At 44.9% G+C, this 27,572-nt stretch overlaps 1 protein-coding gene across 1 annotated transcript in view; it reads left to right on the top strand.

The window, feature by feature from the left end:
• The window catches only part of LOC311100729 (rho GTPase-activating protein 27-like), a 41,118-nt gene that overhangs the window by 9,830 nt on the left and 3,716 nt on the right, over positions 1 to 27,572 (top strand). Inside the window, exons 4-10 of the mRNA XM_084141690.1 lie at positions 21,543 to 22,001; positions 22,564 to 22,824; positions 23,078 to 23,158; positions 23,321 to 23,446; positions 23,987 to 24,076; positions 27,164 to 27,231; positions 27,381 to 27,468. Of these exons, the coding sequence (XP_083997816.1) occupies positions 21,543 to 22,001; positions 22,564 to 22,824; positions 23,078 to 23,158; positions 23,321 to 23,446; positions 23,987 to 24,076; positions 27,164 to 27,231; positions 27,381 to 27,468 (1,173 nt within the window). The remainder of the gene's footprint in view (positions 1 to 21,542; positions 22,002 to 22,563; positions 22,825 to 23,077; positions 23,159 to 23,320; positions 23,447 to 23,986; positions 24,077 to 27,163; positions 27,232 to 27,380; positions 27,469 to 27,572) is intronic.

Below are 27,572 nucleotides of genomic sequence, written 5' to 3'. Positions count from 1 at the left end.
CATGCATACTTCACTAGATTTATAGCTTTGGTAAACACACACACTACTTGAGTGGGAGGTGGAAAGTCATCATTTTTCTCTGTACTTGTTGTGTCTCCTCTAGAGGCTCCAATTGACTGCTCCTCAGTTGTAAAGATACTATTCAATGGCTGCATTTACACAGGCAACCCAATTCTGATCTTTTTTTTTCACTAATTGGTCTTTTGACCAATCAGATCAGTGCTGAAAAATATCTGATGTGAAAAGATCTGATGTGATTGGTCAAAAGAACAATTAGTGGGAAAAAAATATCAGAATGGGGCTGCCTGTCTAAACACAGCCAATGTCTCAAGTATCTTGTCTCCTTGGTCAAATAATCATATTGTCTTTCATGTCGTCTTGATGCATGTTTTTATTTTATTAATTTTTTACATATTCTATGTTCATTAACTGCTTGGGACTTGGCTATCAAAGCTCCTGATATCTGCATACCTTAAGTAAATATGCATTTTAGCTAAGTGGTTTTACTGTGTACAGTACTGCAGGCATTCTTGGGCAGCAGTTGTTAACCCGTATCGTTGACTATTGGGTTCTTATAATGTTTCAGAACACCACTGTATATTCAGAGATTACTATGTCTTCTCTCTTTTGTATACATATCTATGTTCCATCTATTTTCTAGAATATCTATGTTCGAGAGCTCTTTTTGCCTGCAGATCATACTGGAGCTGGTTTTCTGCCTCAGGGTGCAGTCAGAAGAGCGTCAATAAAGTGTCAGTCAGCCTGGCCTGAGGTAAAGTGAAGTGAGGAGATAGGTAGGGACGTGATAAGGCTGGTGTGCTGTGCTGTACTGTATGTAGATTGTAGGAGGTAGAACTAGAATTCCACACTGCATTCTCTGGGGTAATCCAGGATTCTGGGCCATGAGGAGTGATGTAACGGGGGAGGAGTCAGACTCATTCAATAGGCCGACTGTTTTTGTGGTGTGATTTGGGCCCCAATTTGCTTCCCCATTGTTTGATTGGATGATTGCTAAAGCGGTTAAGTAATCAGGCAGATTGCAGCTTCATAGCATTGCTCAAGGCTACAGTATGAGAGAGTTTTTCTCCTTTAGGGCAAAATATTGCAATCGTCTCCTTCAGGAGCTAGTTCAACATCATAACAATGTTTCCTCTTCTGCAGTGCTTCGCTTTCACTCTTTTGCCAGCAACCGTTATTGGTGTGTCTGAGCCTTAGTGTCTGAATTGCATCATCTTACATGTCTTGTAACTGTAGCCTTCACTTACACTGTACCATTGGTCTTTGATCAAAAGTAGTGCACTATGTAGGGAATAGGGTGCCATTTGAAAGTAGTGCACTTTTTAGGGAATAACCTCACTAACTTTAAGCATCACTTGTCAGAGCACCTTACCGATCACTGCACCTGTACACAGCCCTTCTGAAATTAGCCCACTCAACTACCTCATCCCCATATTGTTATTTATTTTGCTAATTTGCACCACAGTATCTCTATTTGCACATCATCTCTTGCACATCTATCATTCCAGTGTTAATACTAATTGTAATTATTTTGCACTATGGCCTATTTATTGCCTTACCTCCATAACTTGCTACATTTGCACACACTGTATATATATTTTGTGTTGTATTTTTGACTTTATGTTTTGTTTTACCCCATATGTAACACTGTGTTGTTGTTTTTATCGCACTGCTTTGCTTTATCTTGGCCAGGTCGCAGTTGTAAATGAGAACTTGTTCTCAACTGGCTTACCTGGTTAAATAAAGGTTAAATAAAATAAATAAAAAGCACTGTCAGTTTCTAATTACATTTACTGTCAAAAAGAATGCATGCGTTTGATTAGAGATTTTTGGTGGGAAAACCCTTCCCTGAAAGTTTTGATTGAATACTGACTACTGTCTGTCTATATATAGCCTTGATCATCCAAACTAGAGATGTCGATGTCGGTCCAATGTTTTCATGTCTCAATAGGACCAACGTCCCAAAGATCTTTTGAAAGATGCCAACATCTCTTTTAGTTGGAATTTCATTTTGAAACACTCACAAAACAGAGGATATATGATCTTTGACAAACTTTTTAAAAATTAATGAATTAAATTACTTGAATTTTTATGGGCCATATCCATTGGTAAGTTATCTGTCTGCATCAATGAAGTGTGTCGTCCTCTCAGGTCCTTGTTTGTGAGTCTGAAATACAGGCCTCCTCTGTGCTTACATAATAGCATAAGCATAGTGTGTGAGGCTGCTGGCCCGGGCACATTTGAATAACAAAACACCTTGTGCCCAGGTGCCTAATATAGGTGAAATATTTGGGATGTTCCAGGAACTGTATTAGCCAGGGTGCCAGTCTGTTTCTGCTGTCTTGCCAACTGGTTGACACGTGGCAGCTCTGATGTTTACTGCAGATAATATTCCTGCTTGGTGCATCAAAGCCAATGGATGTAAACAACAACAACAACTATTCAAAATGTCAACCGCAACCTCCAGCCTGAATCTGAAACACACTGCAGTCATTGATGGAGATGTAGTGCTACTATTGTACACCAACCACTATATTGGTTGGTGTGTTATGATACTATTGGTTGGTGTGTTGTGATACTATTGGTTGGTGTGTTGTGATACAATTGGTTGGTGTGTTATGATACAATTGGTTGGTGTGTTGTGATACGATTGGTTGGTGTGTTATGATACTATTGGTTGGTGTGTTATAATACTATTGGTTGGGGTGTTGTGATACTATTGGTTGGTGTGTTATGATACTATTGGTTGGTGTGTTATCATGACACTTGGTTGGGGTGTTATCATTATACTATTGGTTGATGAATTATGATGATGCTATTAGTTGCGGTGGTATGATACGTATTATGATACTATTAGTTGTGATAGTATGGATGTTATGGTGCTACATTTCGGCTTACTCTAGCTAAAACCAATGTTTTTCATTTACATTTGACATTTTAGTCATTTATCCAGAGTGACTTACAGGAGCAATTAGGGTTAAGTGCCTTGCTCAAGGGCACAGACAGATTTTTCACCTAGTTGGCTCGGATATTCGAACCAGCAACTTTTTGGTTACTGGCCCAACACTCTTAACCACTAGGCTACCTACAGTTGAAGTCCGAAGTTTACATACACTTAGGTTGGAGTCATTAAAACTTGTTTTTCAACCACTCCACAAATGTCTTGTTAACAAACTATAGTTTTGGCAAGTCGGTTACGACATTTACTTTGTCCATCAATTGTTTACAGACAGATTATTTCACTTATAATTCACTGTATCACAATTCCAGTGGGTCAGACGTTTACATACACTAAGTTGACTGTGCCTTTAAACAGCTTGGAAAATTCCAGAAAATGATGTCATGGCTTTAGAAGCTTCTGTTAGGCTAATTGACATCATTTGAGTCAATTGGAGGTGTACTTGTGAATGTATTTCAAGGCCTATCTTCAAACTCAGTGCCTCTTTGCTTGACATCATAGGAAAATCAAAAGAAATCAGCCAAGACCTCAGAAAAAAAATTGGTTCATCCTTAGGAGCAATTTCCAAACGCCTGAAGGTACCACGTTCATCTGTACAAACAATAGTACGCAAGTATAAACACCATGGGACCACGCCGCCGTCATAGCGCTCAGGAAGTAGACGCGTTCTCTCTCCTAGAGATGAACATTCTTAGGTGCAAATCAATCCCAGAACAACAGCAAAGGACCTTGTGAAGATGCTGGAGGAAACCGGCACAAAAGTATCTATATCCACAGTAAAACGAGTCCTATATCGACATAACCTGAAAGGCCGCTCCAAAACCGGCATAAAAAAGCTAGACTACAGTTTGCAACAGCACATGGGGACAAAGATTGTACTTTTTGGAAAAATTTCCTCTGGCCTGATGAAACAAAAATAGAAATGTTTGGCCATAATGACCATCGTTATGTTTGGAGGAAAAAGGGGGTGCTTGCAAGCCGAAGAACACCATCTCAACCGTGAAGCACGGGGGTGGTAGTATCATGCTGTGGGGGTGCTTTGCTGCAGGAGGGACTGGTGCACTTCACAAAATAGATGGCATCATGAGGAAGGAAAATTATGTGGATATATTGAAGCAACATCTCAAGACATCAGTCAGGAAGTTAAAGCTTGGTCACAAATGGGTCTTCCAAATGGACAATGACCCCAAGCATACTTCCAAAGTTGTGGCAAAATGGCTAAATGACAACAAAGTCAAGGTATTGGAGTGGCCATCACAAAGCCCTGACCTCAATCCTATAGAACATTTGTGGGCAGAACTGAAAAAGCGTGTGCGAGCAATGAGGCCTACAAACCTGACTCAGTTTCACCAGCTCTGTCAGGAGGAATAGGCCAAAATTCACCCAACTTATTGTGGGAAGCTTGTGGAAGGCTACCCGAAACGTTTGACCCAAGTTAAACAATTTAAAGGCAATGCTTCCAAATACTAATTAAGTGTATGTAAACTTCTGACCCACTGGGAATGTGATGAAATAAATAAAACCTGAAATAAATCATTCTCTCTACTATTATTCTGACATTTCACATTCTTAAAATAAAGTGGTGATCCTAACTGACCTAAGACAGGGAATTTTTAGTTGGATTAAATGTCAGGAACTGTGAAAAACTGAGTTTAAATGTATTTGGCTAAGATGTATGTAAACTTCCAACTTCAACTGTACAACTGTCTGATCTGTGAACAGTCTGATCCTGCCTGGAAGGAAGTGATTGTTGAGCAACTGTCCCTTCACTAAAGTTTCCTGTCTCAAGTCAAGCACTCACCAACTCTGCATTCTGAGCTTCAGCTACACTGGGTTCCTCCTAGTTTTACAGCAACGTTGTCCATTGAAATGTGTACATTTCTCCTCTACACAGTGCACAATTGTACTTTTCTGTGTACATTTGTCAAGCAATTCTTAAACATTTGTTGTCATTTGATTTGGAAACCATAGTAGTAGTCCGATTTGAACTGTTATCGTTTACTTTCAGGCTGATTACAGACGTTCTAATGTTAATTTAAAGACTGCTTCACAAAGAGAAGGAGATATAACCCAAACCAGAGTTATAACAGTCAAACCATGACTTTTGTGAGTACAGTGGTCTAGCTAAAGTTCCTTCTTTCTGGGAAATGGATAAACCCAGAGAGGTTTTTTTCAGTATCCTCTTAGTTCTGTCCTGGCTTCCTCGCCAATTAATCTAATTCACCACTTGAGTAAAAGGAATGCACTCTCCTAAAGCTTTGTTTCCATGCCGACATTTCCTTTTTCATCATTGGTAAGACCGAAAGGAAGTGGGTTCAAATGACATGTCCTCCCTCTATCTGCCTTCTCTCTCTCTCTGCCTCTCTCTCTCTCTCTCTGCCTCCCACTCTCTCTCTGCCTCCCGCTCTCGCTCTGCCTCCCGCTCTCTCTCTGCCTCCCGCTCTCTCTCTGCCGCTCTCTCTCTGCCTCCCTCCCTCTGAAACACCCCCCCTCCCACTGTCATTGTAACAGAGTAGGCAGTTCTCCTTTCCGAGGCGTCTCTGTCATTGGTGTGTGTGCGCACTGCGGTGTGTGTGTGCCTGCCTGCCTCAGCTCCTGTCAGTTCAGTCCTGTGGTAGCTAGTGTAGCTGTGGTGTAGCTGTGCTCTGGTCAGCTGTATTATATGGCTCTACTCATTGGGATTACATAAACATGGTGGATCTTTATGCAAAGACCCGGCATGGGTATCAGGCACGGGGGGTCTTGGCTGTACCAATTGCAACCCAGGTAGGTCCAGAACTAACTGTATACTGTATGTCTAAATGCAACAATACAGCCTCAGTAAAACTGGCAGTGCACTAGGTTTTGATGGATCTATGGCTAAATTAGGTGGTTCAGAATGTAGATCAGAGTGTGTTGGGTTTGTTGTACAGTATATACAACATTGACAGTATTTATGTCTACCTTGTTATCACCTTCTTGCTTCCTGTTTAGTCTACTTGGTCTCACCCTACTGCGGATATATTGCTTCAGCCCAACTTTGTTTTCCTGTGTTGCTGTGTACGTCATCCCCAGAGAGTATTGCTCAGTAACATGTTTAGTGCATAGATCCGTTAAGCACTCTTGAAGTTAGAGTTTTGCCAGGTGTAAGTTGACACATTTGCCAACACAAAACCATAGTTTCTCACATATGGGTATTACATTTACTGTGAGGTGCTTACTGTGGGTGTTGATGTAATGGGTAGATTGAGGGTTTTGTCCGTTGTTTATGTTTATTGGTGACACTGACATTTTGCCCACACAAAGACCGACTTTCTCACTTCTGGTTAGTGTGTGTTTACTGTGCAGTGTTTACTCTGGGTAGATATCTTTTCCAGTGGGCAGGGGAGGGGGCATTCCAGAATCAACACAGCGAGAGATCGCTTGTCTGTATTTAGTTTATCTATTTTCGGGTCAATTGCCTGGTTATGTGTATTGATTACCTTGTGGTGATAATGAGATCAATAATGATGCTAATGACAGACCAAAAACCTCTAGATGGGACACCGAGTCCATATCTGATCACCAAAAAACTAAATAGATTATTATTAATCAGAGGAAAATTGTCAAACTTACCCATATAACTCAACAAAAAAAGAAACGTCCCTTTTTCAGGACCCTGTCTTTCAAAGATAGAATACAAATAACTTCACAGATCTTCATTGTAAAGGGTTTAAACACTGTTTCCCATGCTTGTTCAATGAACCATAAACGATCCAATTTGTAAGTCGCTCTGGATAAGAGCGTCTGCTAAATGACGTAAATGTAAATGTAAACAATTAATGAACATGCACCTGTGGAACGGTCGTTAAGACACTAACAGCTTACAGACGGTAGGCAATTAAGGTCACAGTTATGAAAACTTAGGACACTAAAGAGGTCTTTCTACTGACTCTGAAAAACACCAAAAGAAAGATGACCAGGATCCCTGCTCATCTGCATGAACGTGCCTTAGGCATGCTGCAAGGAGGCATGAGGACTGCAGATGTGGCCAGGGCAATAAATTGCAATGTTCATACTGTGAGACGCCTAAGACAGCGCTACAGGGAGACAGGACGGACAGCTGATCGTCCTCGCAGTGGCAGACCACGTGTAACAACACCTGCACAGGATCGGTACATCCAAACATCACACCTGCGGGACAGGTACAGGATGGCAACAACAACTGCCCGAGTTACACCAGGAATGCACAATCCCTCCATCAGTGCTCAGACTGTCCGCAATAGGCTGAGAGAGGCTGGACTGAGGGCTTGTAGGCCTGTTGTAAGGCAGGTCCTCACCAGACATCACTGGCAACAACGTCGCCTATGGGCACAAACCCACCATCGCTGGACCAGTCAGGACTGGCAAAAAGTGCTCTTCACTGACAAGTCGCAGTTTTGTCTCACCAGGGGTGATGGTCAGATTCGCGTTTATCGTTGAAGGAATGAGCGTTACACCAAGGCCTGTACTCTGGAGCGGGATCGATTTAGAGGTGGAGGGTCCGTCATGGTCTGGGGCGGTGTGTCACAGTATCATCGGACTGAGCTTGTTGTCATTGCAGGCAATCTCAACGCTGTGCGTTACAGTGAAGACATCCTCCTCCCTCATGTGGTACCCTTCCTGCAGGCTCATCCTGACATGACCCTCCAGCATGACAATGCCACCAGCCATACCGCTTGTTCTGTGCGTGATTTCCTGCAAGACAGGAATGTCAGTGTTCTACCATGGCCAGCGAAGAGCCCGGATCTCAATCCCATTGAGCAGGTCTGGGACCTGTTGGATCAGAGGGTGAGGGCTAGGGCCATCCCCCCCAGAAATGTCCGGGAACTTGCAGGTGCCTTGGTGGAAGAGTGGGGTAAGATCTCACAGCAAGAACTGGCAAATCTGGTGCAGTCCATGAGGAGGAGATGCACTGCAGTACTTAATGCAGCTGGTGGCCACACCAGATACTGACTGTTACTTTTGATTTTGACCCCCCCTTTGTTCAGGGACACATTATTCAATTTCTGTTAGTCACATGTCTGTGGAACATGTTCAGTTTATGTCTCAGTTGTTGAATCTTGTTATGTTTATACAAATATTTACACATGTAAAGTTTGCTGAAAATAAACGCAGTTGACTGTGAGAGGAGAGTTTATGACCCATATAAATAGGCTTCCGACCTGTCACCATTCCTCAAACCAGATGTTATTTTGTCAGAGTCTAAAGGATCCTGGTGTGATAGTCCCAAACAGAAGGCATAGCCGGTCAAGGTCCCTATGTAAATCTAGACTATGGGAGAGGGAGGGAGAGATCAACAGGCCCTCTCACAGTGCCATGATGATGACATATCCATCAGGGTTCCAAGAGGGACCTCCCAGGAATCATAAAGTCAGGCAGAGACCTCTCATTGGAATACAGAAGGTGAAACTTAAGCCACTGGAACAGATGAGAAAAGACTCCAGGTTAGACTCGGGCCTCTGAAAATGTAGGATCAGATCGTCTATTTTAGATGGGGGTCATTTCAACGGAAGTACAGTTGAAGTCGGAAGTTTACATACACCTTAGCCAAATACATTTAAACTCAGTTTTTCACAACATTCCTGACATTTAATCCTACAAAAAATTCCCTGTTTTAGGTCAGTTAGGATCACCACTTTATTTTAAGAATGTGAAATGTCAGAATAATAGTAGAGAGAATGACTTATTTCAGGTTTTATTTCTTTCATCACATTCCCAGTGGGTCAGAAGTTTACATACACTCAATTAGTATTTGGTAGCATTGCCTTTAAATTGTTTAACTTGGGTCAAACGTTTCGGGTAACCTTCCACAAGCTTCCCACAATAAGTTGGGTGAATTTTGGCCCATTCCTCCTGACAGAGCTGGTGTAACTGTCAGGTTTGTAGGCCTCCTTGCTCGCACACGCTTTTTCAGTTCTGCCCACACATTTTCTATAGGATTGAGGTCAGGGCTTTGTGATGGCCACTCCAATATCTTGACTTTGTTGTCCTTAAGCCATTTTGCCACAACTTTGGAAGTATGCTTGGGGTCATTGTCCATTTGGAAAACCCATTTGCGACCAAGTTTTAACTTCCTGACTGATGTCTTGAGATGTTGCTTCAATATATCCACATAATTTTCCTTCCTCATGATGCTATCTATTTTGTGAAGTGCACCAGACCCTCCTGCAGAAAAGCACCCCCACAGCATGATGCTGCCACCCCCGTGCTTCACGGTTGGGATGGTGTTCTTCGGCTTGCAATACCCCCTTTTTCCTCCAAACATAACGATGGTCATTATGGCCAAACAGTTCTATTTTTGTTTCATCAGACCAGAGGACATTTCTCCAAAAAGTATGATCTTTGTCCCCATGTGCAGTTGCAAACTGTAGTCTGGCTTTTTTATGGTGGTTTTGGAGCAGTGGCTTCTTGCTTGCTGAGCGGCCTTTCAGGTTATGTCGATATAGGACTCGTTTTACTGTGGATATACAGTGGGGGAAAAAAGTATTTAGTCAGCCACCAATTGTGCAAGTTCTCCCACTTAAAAAGATGAGAGAGGCCTGTAATTTACATCATAGGTACACGTCAACTATGACAGACAAAATGAGAAAAAAATTTCCAGAAAATCACATTGTAGGATTTTTAATGAATTTATTTGCAAATTATGGTGGAAAATAAGTATTTGGTCAATAACAAAAGTTTCTCAATACTTTGTTATATACCCTTTGTTGGCAATGACACAGCTCAAACGTTTTCTGTAAGTCTTCACAAGGTTTTCACACACTGTTGCTGGTATTTTGGCCCATTCCTCCATGCAGATCTCCTCTAGAGCAGTGATGTTTTGGGGCTGTCGCTGGGCAATACGGACTTTCAACTCCCTCCAAAGATTTTCTATGGTCTCCTTCGTTGCCCGGTCGGTGTGTTTGAGATCATTGTCATGCTGAAAGACCCAGCCACGTTTCATCTTCAATGCCCTTGCTGATGGAAGGAGGTTTTCACTCAAAATCTCACGATACATGGCCCCATTCATTCTTTCCTTTACACGGATCAGTCGTCCTGGTCCCTTTGCAGAAAAACAGCCCCAAAGCATTATGTTTCCACCCCCATGCTTCACAGTAGGTATGGTGTTCTTTGGATGCAACTCAGCATTCTTTGTCCTCCAAACACGACGAGTTGAGTTTTTACCAAAAAGTTCTATTTTGGTTTCATCTGACCATATGACATTCTCCCAATCCTCTTCTGGATCATCCAAATGCACTCTAGCAAACTTCAGACGGGCCTGGACATGTACTGGCTTAAGCAGGGGGACAAGTCTGGCACTGCAGGATTTGAGTCCCTGGCGGCGTAGTGTGTTACTGATGGTAGGCTTTGTTACTTTGGTCCCAGCTCTCTGCAGGTCATTCACTAGGTCCACCCGTGTGGTTCTGGGATTTTTGCTCACCGTTCTTGTGATCATTTTGACCCCACGGGGTGAGATCTTGCGTGGAGCCCCAGATCGAGGGAGATTATCAGTGGTCTTGTATGTCTTCCATTTTACTAATAATTGCTCCCACAGTTGATTTCTTCAAACCAAGCTGCTTACCTATTGCAGATTCAGTCTTCCCAGCCTGGTGCAGGTCTACAATTTTGTTTCTGGTGTCCTTTGACAGCTCTTTGGTCTTGGCCATAGTGGAGTTTGGAGTGTGACTGTTTGAGGTTGTGGGCAGGTGTCTTTTATACTGATAACATGTTCAAACAGGTGCCATTAATACAGGTAACGAGTGGAGGACAGAGGAGCCTCTTAAAGAAGAAGTTACAGGTCTGTGAGAGCCAGAAATCTTGCTTGTTTGTAGGTGACCAAATACTTATTTTCCACCATAATTTGCAAATAAATTCATAAAAAATCCTACAATGTGATTTTCTGGATTTTTTTTCCTCATTTTGTCTGTCATAGTTGACGTGTACCTATGATGAAAATTACAGGCCTCTCTCATCTTTTTAAGTGGGAGAACTTGCACAATTGGGGGCTGATTAATGACTCGGTTAATGGAAAAGTGGTCAGATGACGCAGATGCTAAGCTACAGGACTGTTTTGCTAGCACAGACTGGAACATGTTCCGGGATTCTTCAGACAGCATTGAGGAGTACACCACATCAGTCACTGGCTTCATCAATAAGTGCATCGATGATGTCGTCCCCACAGTGACTGTACGTACATACCCCAACCAGAAGCCATGGATTACAGGAAACATCCGCACTGAGCTAAAGGGTAGAGCTGCCGCTTTCAAGGAACGGGACTCTAACCCGGACGCTTATAAGAAATCCCGCTATGACCTCCGACGAACCATCAAACAGGCAAAGAGTCAATACAGGTCTAAGATTGATTCGTACTACACTGGCTCTGACGCTCGTCGGATGTGGCAGGGCTTGAAAACTATTACAGACTACAAAGGGAAGCACAGCCGCGAGCTGCCCAGTGACACAAGCCTACCAGACGAGCTAAACCACTTCTATGCTCGCTTCGAGGCAAGCAACACTGAAGCATGCATGAGAGCACCAGCTGTTCCGGATGACTATGTGATCACGCTCTCCGTAGCCGATGTGAGTAAGACTTTTAAGCAGGTCAACATTCACAAGGCCGCAGGGCCAGACGGATTACCAGGACGTGTACTCCAAGCATGTGCTGACCAACTGGCAAGTGTCTTCACTGACATTTTCAACATGTCCCTGACTGAGTCTGTAATACCAACATGTTTCAAGCAGACCACCATAGTCCCCGTGCCCAAGGACTCTAAGATAACCTGTGCCATTAAACCCCTACAACTCATCCAGAATGCCGCAGCCCGTCTGGTGTTCAACCTTCCCAAGTTCTCTCACGTCACCCCCCTCCTCCGCACACTCCACTGGCTTCCAGTTGAAGCTCGCATCCGCTACAAGACCATGGTGCTTGCCTATGGAGCAGTGAGGGGAACGGCACCTCTGTACCTTCGGGCTCTGATCAGTCCCTACACCCAAACGAGGGCATTGCGTTCATCCACCTCTGGCCTGCTGGCTCCCCTTCCTCTGCGGAAGCATAGTTCCCGCTCAGCCCAGTCAAAACTGTTCGCTGCTCTGGCACCCCAATGGTGGAACAAGCTCCCTCACGACGCCAGGACAGCGGAGTCACTCACCACCTTCCGGAGACATTTGAAACCCCACCTCTTTAAGGAATACCTGGGATAGGATAAAGGAATCCTTCTACCCCCCCCCCCCCCCCCACCCCCCCCCCCCCCAATTGGTGAGTCGCTCTGGATAAGAGCGTCTGCTAAATGACGTAAATGTGCCCTTGAGCAAGGCACTTCACCCTAATTGCTCCTGTAAGTCGCTCTGGATAAGAGCGTCTGCTAAATGACTAAAATGTAAATGTAATTGTAAATGACTACCGACCCGTAGCACTGACGTCTGTAGCCATGAAGTGCTTTGAAAGGCTGGTCATGGCTCACATCAACAGCATTATCCCAGAAACCCTAGACCCACTCCAATTTGCATACCGCCCCAACAGATCCACAGATGATGCAATCTCTATTGCACTCCACACTGCCCTTTCCCACCTGGACAAGAGGAACACCTACGTGAGAATGCTATTTATTGACTACAGCTCAGCATTCAACACCATAGTGCCCTCTAAGCTCATCACTAATTTCATTTCATTTCATTTTAGTCATTTAGCAGACGCTCTTATCCAGAGCGACTTACAGGAGCAATTAGGGTTAAGTGCCTTGCTCAAGGGCACATTAACGTCATTTAGCAGACGCTCTTAGCCAGAGCGACTCACAAATTGGTGCGTTCACCCTATAGCCAGTGGGATAACCACTTTACAATTGGGGGGGGGGGGGGGGGGGGGTAGAAGGATTCCTTTATCCTATCCCAGGTATTCCTTAAAGAGGTGGGGTTTCAAATGTCTCCGGAAGGTGGTGAGTGACTCCGCTGTCCTGGCGTCGTGAAGGAGCTTGTTCCACCATTGGGGTACCAGAGCAGCGAACAGTTTTGACTGGGCTGAGCGGGAACTATGCTTCCGCAGAGGAAGGGGAGCCAGCAGGCCAGAGGTGGATGAGCGCAATGCCCTCGTTTGGGTGTAGGGACTGATCAGAGCCTGAAGGTACAGAGGTGCCGTTCCCCTCACTGCTCCATAGGCAAGCACCATGGTCTTGTAGCGGATGCGAGCTTCAACTGGAAGCCAGTGGAGTGTGCGGAGGAGGGGGGTGACGTGAGAGAACTTGGGAAGGTTGAACACCAGACGGGCTGCGGCATTCTGGATGAGTTGTAGGGGTTTAATGGCACAGGCAGGGAGGCCAGCCAACAGCGAGTTGCAGTAGTCCAGACGGGAGATGACAAGTGCCTGGATTAGGACCTGTGCCGCTTCCTGTGTAAGGCAGGGTCGTACTCTCCGAATGTTGTAGAGCATGAACCTGCAGGAGCGGGTCACCGCCTTGATGTTGGCGGAGAACGACAGGGTGTTGTCCAGGGTCACGCCTAGGCTCTTCGCACTCTGGGAGGAGGACACAGCGGAGTTGTCAACCGTGATGGCGAGATCATGGAACGGGCTATACTGATATGTCTGCCAGACATGCAGAGATGCGATTCGCCACCTGGTTATCAGAAGGGGGAAAGGAGAAGATTAGTTGTGTATCGTCAGCGTAGCAATGATAGGAGAGACCATGTGAGGATATGACAGAGCCAAGTGACTTGGTGTATAGGGAGAAAAGGAGAGGGCCTAGAACTGAGCCTTGGGGGACACCAGTGGTGAGAGCACGTGGTGCGGAGACAGCTTCTCGCCACGCCACTTGGTAGGAGCGACCGGTCAGGTAGGACGCAATCCAGGAGTGAGCCGCGCCGGAGATGCCCAGCTCGGAGAGGGTGGAGAGGAGGATCTGATGGTTCACAGTATCAAAGGCAGCAGACAGGTCTAGAAGGACAAGAGCAGAGGAGAGAGAGTTAGCTTTAGCAGTGCGGAGAGTCTCCGTGACACAGAGAAGAGCAGTCTCAGTTGAATGACCAGTCCTGAAACCTGATTGGTTTGGATCAAGAAGGTAATTCTGAGAGAGATAGCAAGAGAGTTGGCTAAAGACGGCACGCTCAATAGTTTTGGAATGAAAAGAAAGAAGGGATACTGGTCTGTAGTTGTTGACATCAGTGGGGTCGAGTGTTGGTTTTTTGAGAAGGGGAGCAACTCTCGCTCTCTTGAAGACGGAAGGGACATGGCCAGCGGTCAAGGATGAGTTGATCAGCGAGGTGAGGTAGGGGAGAAGGTCACCGGAGATGGTCTGGAGAAGGGAGGAGGGGATGGGGTCAAGCGGGCAGGTTGTTGGGCGGCCTGCAGTCACAAGTCGCAGGATTTTATCTGGAGAGAGAGGGGAGAAAGAAGTCAAAGCATAGGGTAGGGCAGTGTGAGCAGGACCAGCAGTGTCATTAGACTTAACAAACGAGGATCGGATGTCGTCGACCTTCTTTTCAAAGTGGTTGACGAAGTCATCCACAGAGAGAGAGGAGGGGGGGGAGGATTCAGGAGGGAGGAAAATGTGGCAAAGAGCTTCCTAGGGTTAGAGGCAGATGCTTGGAATTTAGAGTGGTAGAAGGTGGCCTTAGCAGCAGAAACAGATGAAGAAAATGTAGAGAGGAGGGAGTGAAAAGATGCCAGGTCGGCAGGGAGTTTAGTTTTCTTCCATTTCCGCTCCGCTGCCCGGAGCTCTGTTCTGTGAGCTCGCAGTGAGTCATCAAGCCACAGAGCTGGAGGGGAGGACCGAGCCGGCCGGGAGGATAGGGGACACAGAGAGTCAAAGGATGCAGAAAGGGAGGAGAGGAGGGTTGAGGAGGCAGAATCAGGAGATTGGAGGGAGAAGGATTGAGCAGAGGGAAGAGATGATAGGATGGAAGAGGAGAGAGTAGTGGGAGAGAGAGAGCGAAGGTTGCGGCGGCGCATTACCATCTGTGTAGGGGCAGAGTAAGTAGTGTGGGAGGAGAGCGAGAGAGAAAAGGAAACAAAGTAGTGGTCGGAGACATGGAGGGGAGTTGCAGTGAGATTAGTAGAGGAGCAGCATCTAGTGAAGATGAGGTCAAGCGTATTGCCTGCCTTGTGAGTAGGGGGGGACGGTGAGAGGGTGAGGTCAAAAGAGGAGAGGAGTGGAAAGAAGGAGGCAGAGAGAAATGAGTCAAATGTGGACATAGGGAGGTTGAAATCCCCCAAAACTGTGAGGGGTGAGCCATCCTCAGGAAAGGAACTTATCAAGGCGTCAAGCTCATTGATGAACTCTCCAAGGGAACCTGGAGGGCGATAGATGACAAGGATATTAAGCTTAAATGGGCTAGTGACTGTGACAGCATGGAATTCAAATGAGGAGATAGACAGATGGGTTAGGGGAAAAATTGAGAATGTCCACTTGGGAGAGATGAGGATTCCTGTACCACCACCCCTCTGACCAGATGCTCTCGGGGTATGCGAGAACACATGGTCAGACGAGGAGAGAGCAGTAGGAGTAGCAGTGTTTTCAGTGGTGATCCATGTTTCCGTCAGCGCCAGGAAGTCGAGGGACTGGAGGTTGGCATAGGCTGGGATGAAGTCAGCTTTGTTGGCAGCAGAACGGCAGTTCCAGAGGCTGCCTGCGACCTGGAACTCCAGGTGAGGGGTGCGTGCAGGGACCACCAGGTTAGAGAGGCAGCAGCCGCGCGGTGTGGTGCGTTTGTGTAGCCTGTGCAGAGAGGAGAGAACAGGGATAGGCAGAGGCATAGTTGACAGGCTGTAGCAAATGGCTACAAAAATGCAGAGGAGATCGGAATGAAATGAGCTAAGCATCTGGGAGAGGAGAGAGCAGGGCCTCCCTCACCAAAAACTTCTACCTCAGAAACTAAAATTGTTTCACTGAACCACCCGAACAAAAACTCTCCCAACTTCCACCTTTAGAAATCAGAATTGTTGTGAACCACAGCGGTTCAATGTTTAAAGGAATAGACTCAACCCACTTTATTCAGCTAGCTAACTATGACACCATAGCTAACTAGCATGCTAGCATCCAATAACACACAGTTTAACACACAGTTTAGCACCAACACTTGGTCACAACAAACCACCAATAGTGTGTTAACTAGCTAGCTAGCATGCCAGCATCCAGTAACACACAGTTTAGCACAAACACTTGGTCACAACAAACCACCAATAGTGTGATAACACACTAAACAGATCATTCGTGTCTGTGTCAAGTTCCTTTCATGACGCAGCAATGATTAAACGTTGGCTAGCTAGGACAAGTATATTGTATTTAGCTACTACAGTACAGTTAGCTGGACGTGTTGGGTAGCTAGCAATGGCCACTGTGTTGACTTTGTTTGAAGAACGGCTAGCTAGCTAGCTTCGTGCTACACCCGGCACACAATGGCTACTGTGTTGACTCTGACTGTTCGAAAAAACGGCTAGTTAGCTCGCTTCGTGCTACAGCCGGCACGGCCGAAGACACTGCCAAGACACACCAATAGTATGATAACACACTAAACAGACCATTCGTGTCTGTGTCAAGTTCCTTTCATGACGCAGCAGTGATTCAACGTTGGCTAGCTAGGACAAGTATATTGTATTTAGCTACTGGTCGTGTTGGGTAGCTAGCAATCCTGGGATCTAAGGATCCTGGGACTAAACACCTCCCTCTGCAACTGGATCCTGGACTTCCTGACGGGCCGCCCCCAGGTGGTAAGGGTAGGTAACAACACATCTGCCACACTGATCCTCAACACGGGGGCCCCTCAGGGGTGCGTGCTCAGTCCCCTCCTGTACTCTCTGTTCACCCATGACTGCATGGCCAGGCACGACTCCAACACCATCATTAAGTTTGCCGACGACACAACAGTGGTAGGCCTGATCACCGACAACGATGAGACAGCCTATAGGGAGGAGGTCAGAGATCTGGCCGTGTGGTGCCAGGACAACAACCTCTCCCTCAACGTGACCAAGACAAAGGAGATCATTGTGGACTACAGGAAAAAAAAGAGGACTGAGCACGCCCCCATTCTCATCGACGGGGCTGTAGTGGAACAGGTTGAGAGCTTCAAGTTCCTTGGTGTCCACATCACCAACGAACTATTATTATTTGAAACCCCACCTCTTTAAGGAATACCTGGGATAGGATAAAGTAATCCTTCTACCCCCCCCCCCCCCCCCCCAAATTTTTTTTTTGTAAAGTGGTTATCCCACTGGCTATAGGGTGAACGCACCAATTGGTGAGTGGCTCTGGATAAGAGCGTCTGCTAAATGACGTAAATGTGCCCTTGAGCAAGGCACTTAACCCTAATTGCTCCTGTAAGTCGCTCTGGATAAGAGCGTCTGCTAAATGACGTAAATGTAAAAAATGTAACTATCATGGTCCAAACACACCAAGACAGTCGTGAAGAGGGCACGACAAAGCCTATTCCCCCTCAGGAGACTAAAAAGATTTGGCATGGGTCCTCAGATCCTCAAAAAATTATACAGCTGCACCATCGAGAGCATCCTGACTGGTTGCATCACCGCCTGGTATGGCAACTGCTTGGCCTCCGACCGCAAGGCACTACAGAGGGTAGTGCGTACGGCCCAGTACATCACTGGGGTAAAGCTTCCTGCCATCCAGGACCTCTATACCAGGCGGTGTCAGAGGAAGGCCCTCAAAATTGTCAAAGACTCCAGCCACCCTAGTCATAGACTGTTCTCTCTGCTACCGCACGGCAAGCGGTACCGGAGTGCCAAGTCTAGGTCCAAAAGACTTCTCAACAGCTTCTACCCCTAAGCCATAAGACTCCTGAACAGCTAATCATGGCTACCCGGACTATTTGCACTGCCCCCCCACCCCACCCCATCCTTTTTACGCTGCTGCTACTCTGTTAAGTATTTATTCATAGTCACTTTAACTCTACCCACATAGTACATATTACCTCAACTACCTCAACTAGCCGGTGCCCCCGCACATTGACTCTGCAATGGTACCCCCCTGTGTATATATAGCCTCCCTACTGTCACTTTATTTTACTTCTGCTCTTTTTTTTCTCAACACTTTTTTTTGTTGTTGTTGTTTTATTTTTACTTTTTTTGTTTAAAATAAATGCACTGTTGGTTAAGGGCTGTAAGTAAGCATTTCACTGTAATGTCTGCACCTGTTGTATTCGACGCATGTGACCAATAAAATTTGATTTGATTTGATTTGACTAAATACTTTTTTCCCCCAATGTAGATACTTTTGTACCTGTTTCCTCCAGCATCTTCACAAGGTCCTTTGCTGTTGTTCTGGGATTGATTTGCACTTTTCGCACCAAAGTACGTTCATCTCTAGGAGACAGAACGCGTCTCATTCCTGAGCGGTATGACGGCTGCGTGGTCCCATGGTGTTTATACTTGCATACTATTGTTTGTACAGATTAACGTGGTACATTCAGGCATTTGGAAATTGCTCCCAAGGATGATCCAGACTTGTGGAGGTCTATAATTATTTTTCTGAGGTCTTGGCTGATTTCTTGCCAAAACTATAGTTTGTTAACAAGAAATTGTGGAGTGGTTGAAAAACGAGTTTTAATGACTCCAACCTAAGTGTATGTAAACTTCGGACGTCAACTGTAGGTAGCCTAGTGGTTAAGAGTGTTGGGCCAGTAACCAAAAAGTTGCTGGTTCGAATATCCAAGCCAACTAGGTGAAAAATCTGTCTGTGCCCTTGAGCAAGGCACTTAACCCTAATTGCTCCTGTAAGTCGCTCTGGATAAATGACTAAAATGTCAAATGTAAATGAAAAACATTGATTTTAGCTAGAGTAAGTGAGTGTGCCAATGTTTTCTGTAATGATGGACACAGAAGTACATTAGTCATTTACTTCTCTCTCCTTCACTCTCATTTATTCAATACAATTAAAACAACTTTATTTTTCTCAGAGGGGCAATTACTTGAGGCAATCTGCAACAACAATGACAACAAGACTAACATTTAGGCTAACTAGGCTAACTCACCTAACCTAACCATGTGTATTGGCCTTGACTAAGCCTATATTTACATACTGTATATGCATTTCGTACTGTGCCTCATACTGTAAAATGCTTTCTATAACTGTGGGTCCCAGATAAGAGGAATAATAAAATGTCATTAATTTATATTCAGTCAATGGTTGAATTGGACTATATTCAGTAAAAGTGTGAGTCATGTTAACATTTTTGACATTTCTATATTTTGGAGATTTGAAAGTACGCCTACTGTAGTTTAGTAACCATTGCAGAACTTTTGAATGAAACCTGAATATTGGCCTTGCGTATTTGTTTACAGTGGCTTGCGAAAGTATTCACCCCCCTTGGCATTTTCCTATTTTGTTGCCTTACAACCCGGAATTAAAATAGATTTTTGGGGGGTTTGTATCATTTGATTTACACAACATGCCTACCACTTTGAAGATGCAAAATATTTTTGGGGGTGAAACAAACAAGAAATAAGACTAAAAAACAGAAAACTTGAGCGTGCATAACTATTCACCCCCCCCCCCAAAGTCAATACTTTGTAGAGCCACCTTTTGCAGCAATTACAGCTGCAAGTCTCTTGGGGTATGTCTCTATAAACTTGGCACATCTAGCCACTGGGATTTTCGCCCATTCTTCAAGGCAAAACTGCTCCAGTTCCTTCAAGTTGGATGGGTTCTGCTGGTGTACAGCAATCTTTAAGTTGCGCCAGAGATTCTCAATTGGATTGAGGTCTGGGCTTTGACTAGGCCATTCCAATACATTTAAATGTTTCCCCTTAAACCACTTGAGTGTTGCTTTAGCAGTATGCTTAGGGTCATTGTCCTGCTGGAAGGTGAACCTCCGTCCCAGTCTCAAATCTCTGGAAGACTGAAACAGGTTTCCCTCAAGAATTTCCCTGTATTTAGCGCCATCCATCATTCCTTCAATTCTGACCAGTTTCCCAGTCCCTGCCGATGAAAAACATCCCCACAGCATGATGCTTCCCCCACCATGCTTCACTGTGGGGATGGTGTTCTCGGGGTGATGAGAGGTGTTGGGTTTGGGCCAGACGTAGCGTTTTCCTTGATGGCCAAAAAGCTCAATTTTAGTCTCATTTGACCAGAGTACCTTCTTCCATATATTTGGGGAGTCTCCCACATGCCTTTTGGTGAACACCAAACGTGTTTGCTTATTTTTTTCTTTAAGCAAGGGCTTTTTTCTGGCCACTCTTCCGTAAAGCCCAGCTCTGTGGAGTGTACGGCTTAAAGTGGTCCTATGGACAGATACTCCAATCTCCGCTGTGGAGCTTTGCAGCTCCTTCAGGGTTATCTTTGGTCTCTTTGTTGCCTCACTGATTAATGCCCTCCTTGCCTGGTCCGTGAGTTTTGGTGGGCGGCCTTCTCTTGGCAAGTTTGTTGTGGTGCCATATTCTTTCCATTTTTAAATAATGGATTTTTAATGGTGCTCCGTGGGATGTTCAAAGTTTTGGATATTTTTTTATAACCCAACCCTGATCTGTACTTCTCCACAACTTTGTCCTTGACCTGTTTGTAGAGCTCCTTGGTCTTTACATTTACATTTACATTTACGTAATTTAGCAGAAGCTTTTATCCAGAGCTTGGTGTTGCCCCTTGCTTAGTGGTGTTGCAGACTCTGGGGCCTTTCAGAACAGGTGTATATATACTGAGGTCATGGGACACTTGGATTGCACACAGGTGGAGTTTATTTAACTAATTATGTGACTTCTGAAGGTAGTTGGTTGCACCAGATCTTATCTAGGGGCTTCATAGCAAAGGGGGTGAATAAAATGCACGCACCACTTTTCCGTTATTTATTTTTTAGAATTATTTGAAACAAGTAATTTTTTTAATTTCACTTCACCAATTTGGACTATTTTATGTATGTCCATTACATGAAATCTAAATAAAAAATCATTTAAATTACAGGTTGTAATGCAACAAAATATTTGAAACGCCAAGGGGGATGAATACTTTTGCAAGGCACTGGTATGTGGACAGTTGTTATTGTTCTTTCTTGCCACTGGAACATTACCACCACCCCTAGACAGAAGACAATGTCACACATGAATGCCTGGGCGGACTGTGAAGTAGGCCTACAGTTTTAGTTTGTCGAGTCTGTGTCTGTGGGTAACTGCGTAATAGTGAGTGTCTGTAAATTTAGACAAAAACGAGGCAGTGGGTTGTGGTCTGGAGCTCGATGCTCTCTGTTTATCTTTAGATTTAACTTTCTGAGCTGACTGCACCGGAAGAAAGACTGTTCTCCCACCCTCGTACTAAGTGCTATAATTGAGAGTACCTTTTTTTCTCTCCAGAAATATAACAGCTACTTTTATCTACTCAGAACCAACTGACTGTCTATAGAGCTGGGAGACTAAAGTTGATGTTAGTTTTTTGTTCACCGATTTGGCGCTCTGCTGCATTTAAGCATTCTGACTGCCTAGAATCAGTGTCACTTGGCCTCAGCCTGGTCCCAGATCTGGTTGTGCTGTTTTGCCAACTCCTATGGTTATTATCAACACAGCATAAACAGATCTAGGACCAGGCTAACTTGGCGTCACACTGTAGTTCTAAACATTTCCAGATGACCCCTGACCCCATATTTCCTGCTCTTCCCATAGGTTGACAATGAGAGTGCCCAGAACGCTGTGTACGTCAATGTAGCGGAGCTCCGCAGAAGCATCTCCGAGTCCCCTCCCTCTGCCTCCTCCCCTCCCTGCTCTCCTCCTTACCTGGACTCTGAGGGATGGGAGGTGCACACTGACCAGGAGAGTGGACAGGAGTACTACTACCACCCCGAATCGGGGCAGACCACCTGGGACAACCCCCACATAGACCCTGACGCTCCCGCTGAGGAGCCTGTGTGTTCGTCTCCCTCGCCCTCCTCTCAGTCCCCCACCTCCGCCTCCCCCCCTGCATGGACCTCTGATTGGAAGCAGTGCTTTGATGTGACCAGTGGCATCCAGTACTTCTACAACCCAGTATCGGGGGAGACGTCTTGGGAGCCCCCAGAGCCAGAGTGCCCCTACCCCCCTCTGATGGAGCCTCTGAGTGTGCACAGCTCTCTGGAGGAAGGGCCGGTAAGGCCTGCTCCACTTAGACAGTCACTTACTTAGTCTATTTTAGTTTCACCCATGGGAAGTCTACTAATAATACAACGCTCATCTTTTTAATGAAGTTAAGCTCCTGCTAAGTCCTACACCTACAGTACATAGCAGACAGTTATTTTTCATAGATGATGTAATTATCCTCAAACTAGTAGACAATGCTTTCTGTACATTCTCACGTTGACCTCATTGGTAACTTTTTGCGAACTGCATTCTTGTGTTTTCACAATTTCAGAGATGTGAAAGAAAAAGCTAAAAGCTGTTTAAACTGCTTAGTTGAAATTAGGAACTTTGAAAAGCTAAAAGGAAACTAAGAGGAATGTTATCCATTGTCCTGGTCTCGATCTGTTTTGAAGCAGCACAGTGAGAGCATGTGACAAATAAAATGTGATTTGATTTGAATGTAACATTCTCACAACGTGTGTGTGTGTATGTATCTTTGTGTTGTCTGTCCTGTCTGTGGGTGTGCATCTGTGTTCACACACGTGTGTGTGTGCATGATGTGTGTGTGCGCATGATGCATGTGTGTGTCCAGCCTCCCCTGCCTGAGCAGGACTACCCAGCAGAGGACTACCCAGACCCAGCCGAGGCTGACCTACCAGAATCCCTGGAAGAGGAGCCGTTGGCTTTGTCCCCAGTGGGCCCTCACTCTTTCCCTAAGGACTACACCCCCAGCCATGTGATCCAGGCGGTCATCCCCAGGGCCAGCCTGGACAGGAGCGCCCCGGCGGGCTGGAACCTCAATGTAGACCCTGATGGAACCTGGGTGTTCTCCAGCAAACACTCACCTGAGCAGGTAAATAGACCCTTTATTTAGCCGTTATTTATTCAGGTTAGTCTCATTGAGATAAAAATATACTTTTCAAGAGAGACCTGTCCAGGAATGCAGTCTAGGGGGAAACCATGCCACTCAGCTTGAAGGAATATTACCAGGCCACCTGAATCGGGTGGCGTTCAGTCAGATACCGCTACAGTATATGCAGTACATTTTCTCCATGAAGATGCAGTGCAGAATGGATATTTAACTAGACGTGTGTGTGTGGTAACAGTGGATCAAATCATTGGACGACAGTGGACAGACGTACTACTACCTGAGAGACGGCTCCAGATCCCAGTGGAACCTGCCTGAGGTTAGATCAAGATTAAACACCCATAGCAATTAATTCTACCATACAGATTTAGATAGAAATTACCCACTCAAATGGTAATTAGGCATTGATAACCTAACTTATTAATTACTTATTTGGGAGTTTCTTATGTAGAGTTTCTCCTCTATCATTTGACCCCTCCAGGCCCCTGTAGCATCAGGCCAGTCCAAGGTGGGAATCGGTGTTGCGCTGGATGGGGGGTCTCTATCTATGAAGAACTGGAGACACACCATGGGTCCAGCTCACTTCAACTCAACCATGGAGGAAGGGGTGAGTGCTGCTAACACACACACACACACACACACACACACACACACACACACACAAATACACACACCTCACATCCCACTAGCCAGGGCCGACCACAATAGAGCTATAAGAGGTACAGTAGGAGTGTCAGCTGGCTCTGACAGCAGTGTTTAGAGAGGCAGAGTGAAGTGACTGGGAGAACCATATGAAACACCTGACCCTCTCAGCTCTCATACTGAGTACCTTTTGACACCGTTTCCTAAATGAGAGAGAGCCAAGCACCTGGAACACCTTCTATTACATTTCACTTCTATTCTTAGGATCACTGTGTTCAGCCAGTAACATTTGCTGTAGTAACAATACAGTGGTCTATACCTCACATATAAAATAGTAGATTGTGTACTCTGGGGTAAGATTAAGTGATTGCAGACACTAGGAAGTCAGGAACTAGGAACTATGCTCAATTGATATAATGGAATATGAATCAATTCTGTTTAGACGTGATGTCGTTTTGGTCACATTGCGACAAAGTAAAGCTTCCTTTATTCTCCTATTGGTCAGAAGTTCTTTCCGGCTCACAGAAGAAACGCCTCGGACTACGGCAGCGAGGGTTCCAGTGCAGACAACTCCCCAGAGATGGGGCAGCATCACGTGAGTCCCCCTCCTCCTCTCCTGTCCTCCTTCCCTGTCCTCCCCAGTCTACTGATCCTCATTAGGTTAGATCAGCCCTGAGTCGACTGAATATGACAGTTCTGTTCTAACTCAAATGACAGTTTTGTTCTAACTCAAATGATAGTTCTGTGAAGTTGCCCAGCTAGAGCGCTATGACCACTCTGACCTGACCTGTCTTTCCTCTGAATGGTGTTTTGTTTCTTTTCCTGAAGGCTGAATGGTTTAGACTCAGAAGAAGCCCCTCCAATCAGAGCCCAGAGCCTCAGTGGCACAATGTGGGTTTTTTAATATCTTACCACTGCCCTGATAGATATTGTATCCATCCGCATGCTGTCTATCTAAGGCAGGGGTGTCAAACATACGGCCCGCGGGCCGGATCAGGCCCGCAAACGGGTTTAATCCGGCCCGCGAGATGATTTTGAAATAAAATATATATATATATATATATATATATATATTTATTTTTTTTAAGTATAAAAATGCGCTGCAATTTTTCAATAAAATAAACTGCTGTTCCAATTGAGTCCACTGGATGGCGCAATAGCAATTGTGTTAAGCAAGCAAACTGTTTATACCGGGGCAGAGCAAGTAGGTCAAGCACGTGCAGCCAATGAGCTACTTTGTTTTGCCCGCGATATTTATTACGGCTTCTACTTTTAACATTATGTGCTTTGGCACCCTCATTGCCCCAATATGTCTCTGTCAAAAAAGAGAAAAGTGGACGCAGAGTGTTCCAAGAAAAATGGTCATCCTATTTAATCACGGAATTGAATGGGAAAGCTGTATGTTTGGTGTGTTCAGAGCATGTTGCAGTGCTGAAAGAATATAACCTTCGTCGCCACTATGTGAGTCTTCATGCCGACAAATATGACAACTTTCAAGGACAGCGGAGATGAGAGAAGGTGAATGAACTGTTGGCGGGTCTGAAGAAACAGCAGTCTGTGTTTACTCACAGCCGAGACATCAGTGACGCTGCAGTGAAAGCTAGCTACCTCATTGCTAATGAAATCGCAGTGGCTTCAAAACCATTTAGTGAGGGTGAATTTGTAAAAACATGCATGATGAAGGCAGCGGAGATTGTGTGCCCTGAAAAGCGGCAGGCTTTTGCAAATATCAGCCTGACAAGAAACACAGTTGCAGACAGGATTTCCGATCTTTCAGTGGATTTGGACAGCCAGTTGAAGCAAAAAGTAAAGTCATTTATTGCGTTTTCGGTTGCAATTGATGAAAGCACGGACATTACAGATGTTGCACAACTGGCCATTTTTTCATCCGCGGAGTTGATGACACATTGACCGTCACCGAGGAGTTCGTGCAGTTGGTGCCGATGACAGATACAACGACAGCAGCTGATATTTTTACCGCACTCGTCGGCGCGCTGGACAGGGTCGGAGTGGACTGGTCCCGCGCTGTCAGCCTGGCTACAGATGGTGCGCCCTCAATGATCGGGAAAAAAGCAGGCGTTGTGACAAAGTTCAGAGAGAAAGTGCAATCTGCTAATGGAGGACGTGATTTTTTGACTTTTCACTGTATTTTGCACCAGGAGGCTTTGTGTTGCAAGTCATTAAAGATGGATAACGTCATGAAGGTGGTCATCCAAACTGTTAATTTCATCCGATCCAGAAGCCTGAATCACTGTCAGTTTGACAGCCTTCTCAGAGAGAAAGACCACATCTATGGCCTGCCATACCACACTGAGGTAAGATGGTTAAGCCGAGGTGCTGTGCTGAGGCGTTTCTTTGATTTACGAGAAGAAATTGAACAGTTCATGGAAGAAAAGGGCAAACCAGTGTTAGAATTTCATTCCGCAGAATGGATGCCGGACCTTGCATTTATGGTGGATGTTACAGAGCACCTGAATAACTTGAACAAACAGCTGGTTGTCACGCAGTATTATGACAGCATACGTTCTTTCAAGTTGAAGCTGTCATTGTGGGAGACGCAACTTGCCGGTGGTGATGCAGCTCACTTCCCCTGTCTGAAAAATGTGTGCGCGACCCAACATGTGGCAGACATGAAGCGGTTCAAAGATAAAATAACTGGACTGTTACGGGAGTTTGAGCAACGCTTTCAGATTTATGTTTATATGTTTTTATGTTGATGTGCTATTGTTTTTAATTGATTTTATTTTATTTGTATATTTAACCTATTCTTGACTCTTGCACTTGTTTGGGGAACAGGATTTCATTATTTTTTTATCTACATTTCTGCCTGAGAAATGACACCCTGATATAGTTCTGTGATCTGTGAAACAGTTCTGTTAATCACTGAGGCATTGTGTGTTTGTGTGTTCTTTTTCTTTAGAATTTTCAAATAAACTTGACGTGTTTTATGATTAATAGTGATGTTGTGCTTGTACTATTTTGGACACACTGTCCTCAGGCTCCAGCTTTATGTTGTATGTTGATCGTATTAAAACAAAGAAAACAATCTGAAGTTGTTGTTTTTAAGTTATATATACCATGATTTTTCCGGTCCGGCCCACTTGGGAATAGATTTTCCTCCATGTGGCCCCTGAGCTAAAATGAGTTTGACACCCCTGATCTAAGGGCTAGTGATGTGTTGCACCCGTATATTGGTGAATTTGTAAGTAGAATAGTAGTTGCATGGGACAATGCTTATATTGCATAGCTACACCTGAGAGAGTGGAAAACAGATGCCACTTGGGAAATTGTATATTTCCTGGTATATTAATAGATGGGTTTTCCCCCTGTTGAGGTCAGCTGACTTCACAACACTTTTGGGAAAACTCTCAGCCAGAGCCACCAACTGCCGCACCACCTCATCACACCTCACTACACTGTGAAAGAGGGCATGCAATAGTCTAAAATGTGTCTATGGCTTCATCCCATCCATGCTGTTCATTATAAAACATAGAGGTAGAGGTGTCTGTTAACAAGCTATTACAAAGTAGCTTGTTGTGAGAGTTTAGCCACAGGCTTTTTTGTGCATTTCTGTTTGTAGAGGTTAACAGGATTGTACTGTGTCAATGCATCAATAATGATGTCTCACTTGAACACTTGGCTTCACATAATTAAAGCATGTTATGTTTGGATCCTTTTTCAGGTGCAGAGTTTAGAAAAAGCTGGAATTCTCAACAAAACTAAAGTGTCAGAGAACGGGAAAAGAGTAAGGTAATTCTGACCTCATCCAAAGTCTTGGCATAATTACTCACATGAAAGACATGGAAGCAAGTGATGGAATTATCAGCCATGAACTTGAATGTATAGTCATCCATTACATTACAGTACAGTAAAGCTCACACTCAGTGGCCTTCCTGTAGGAAAAATTGGGCCCAGTCATGGACGGTTCTTCACGGAGGGGTTCTGACCTTCCACAAAGACCCCAAGTCTGCAGCCACAGGTGCCTCGGTAAGTGAGAGGTGCACACCTGTTAACTGCACAGATAAAGAACTCTTACATCACTGTTTAATTTCATGGAATGCAGTACTGTCAGTTTTCATCAACTGTCCTCC

This window comes from Coregonus lavaretus (assembly GCF_964263955.1).
Source record: "Coregonus lavaretus genome assembly, chromosome: 25".
NCBI lineage: Eukaryota > Metazoa > Chordata > Actinopteri > Salmoniformes > Salmonidae > Coregonus > Coregonus lavaretus.
This window is presented reverse-complemented; position numbering and strand designations above follow the sequence as displayed.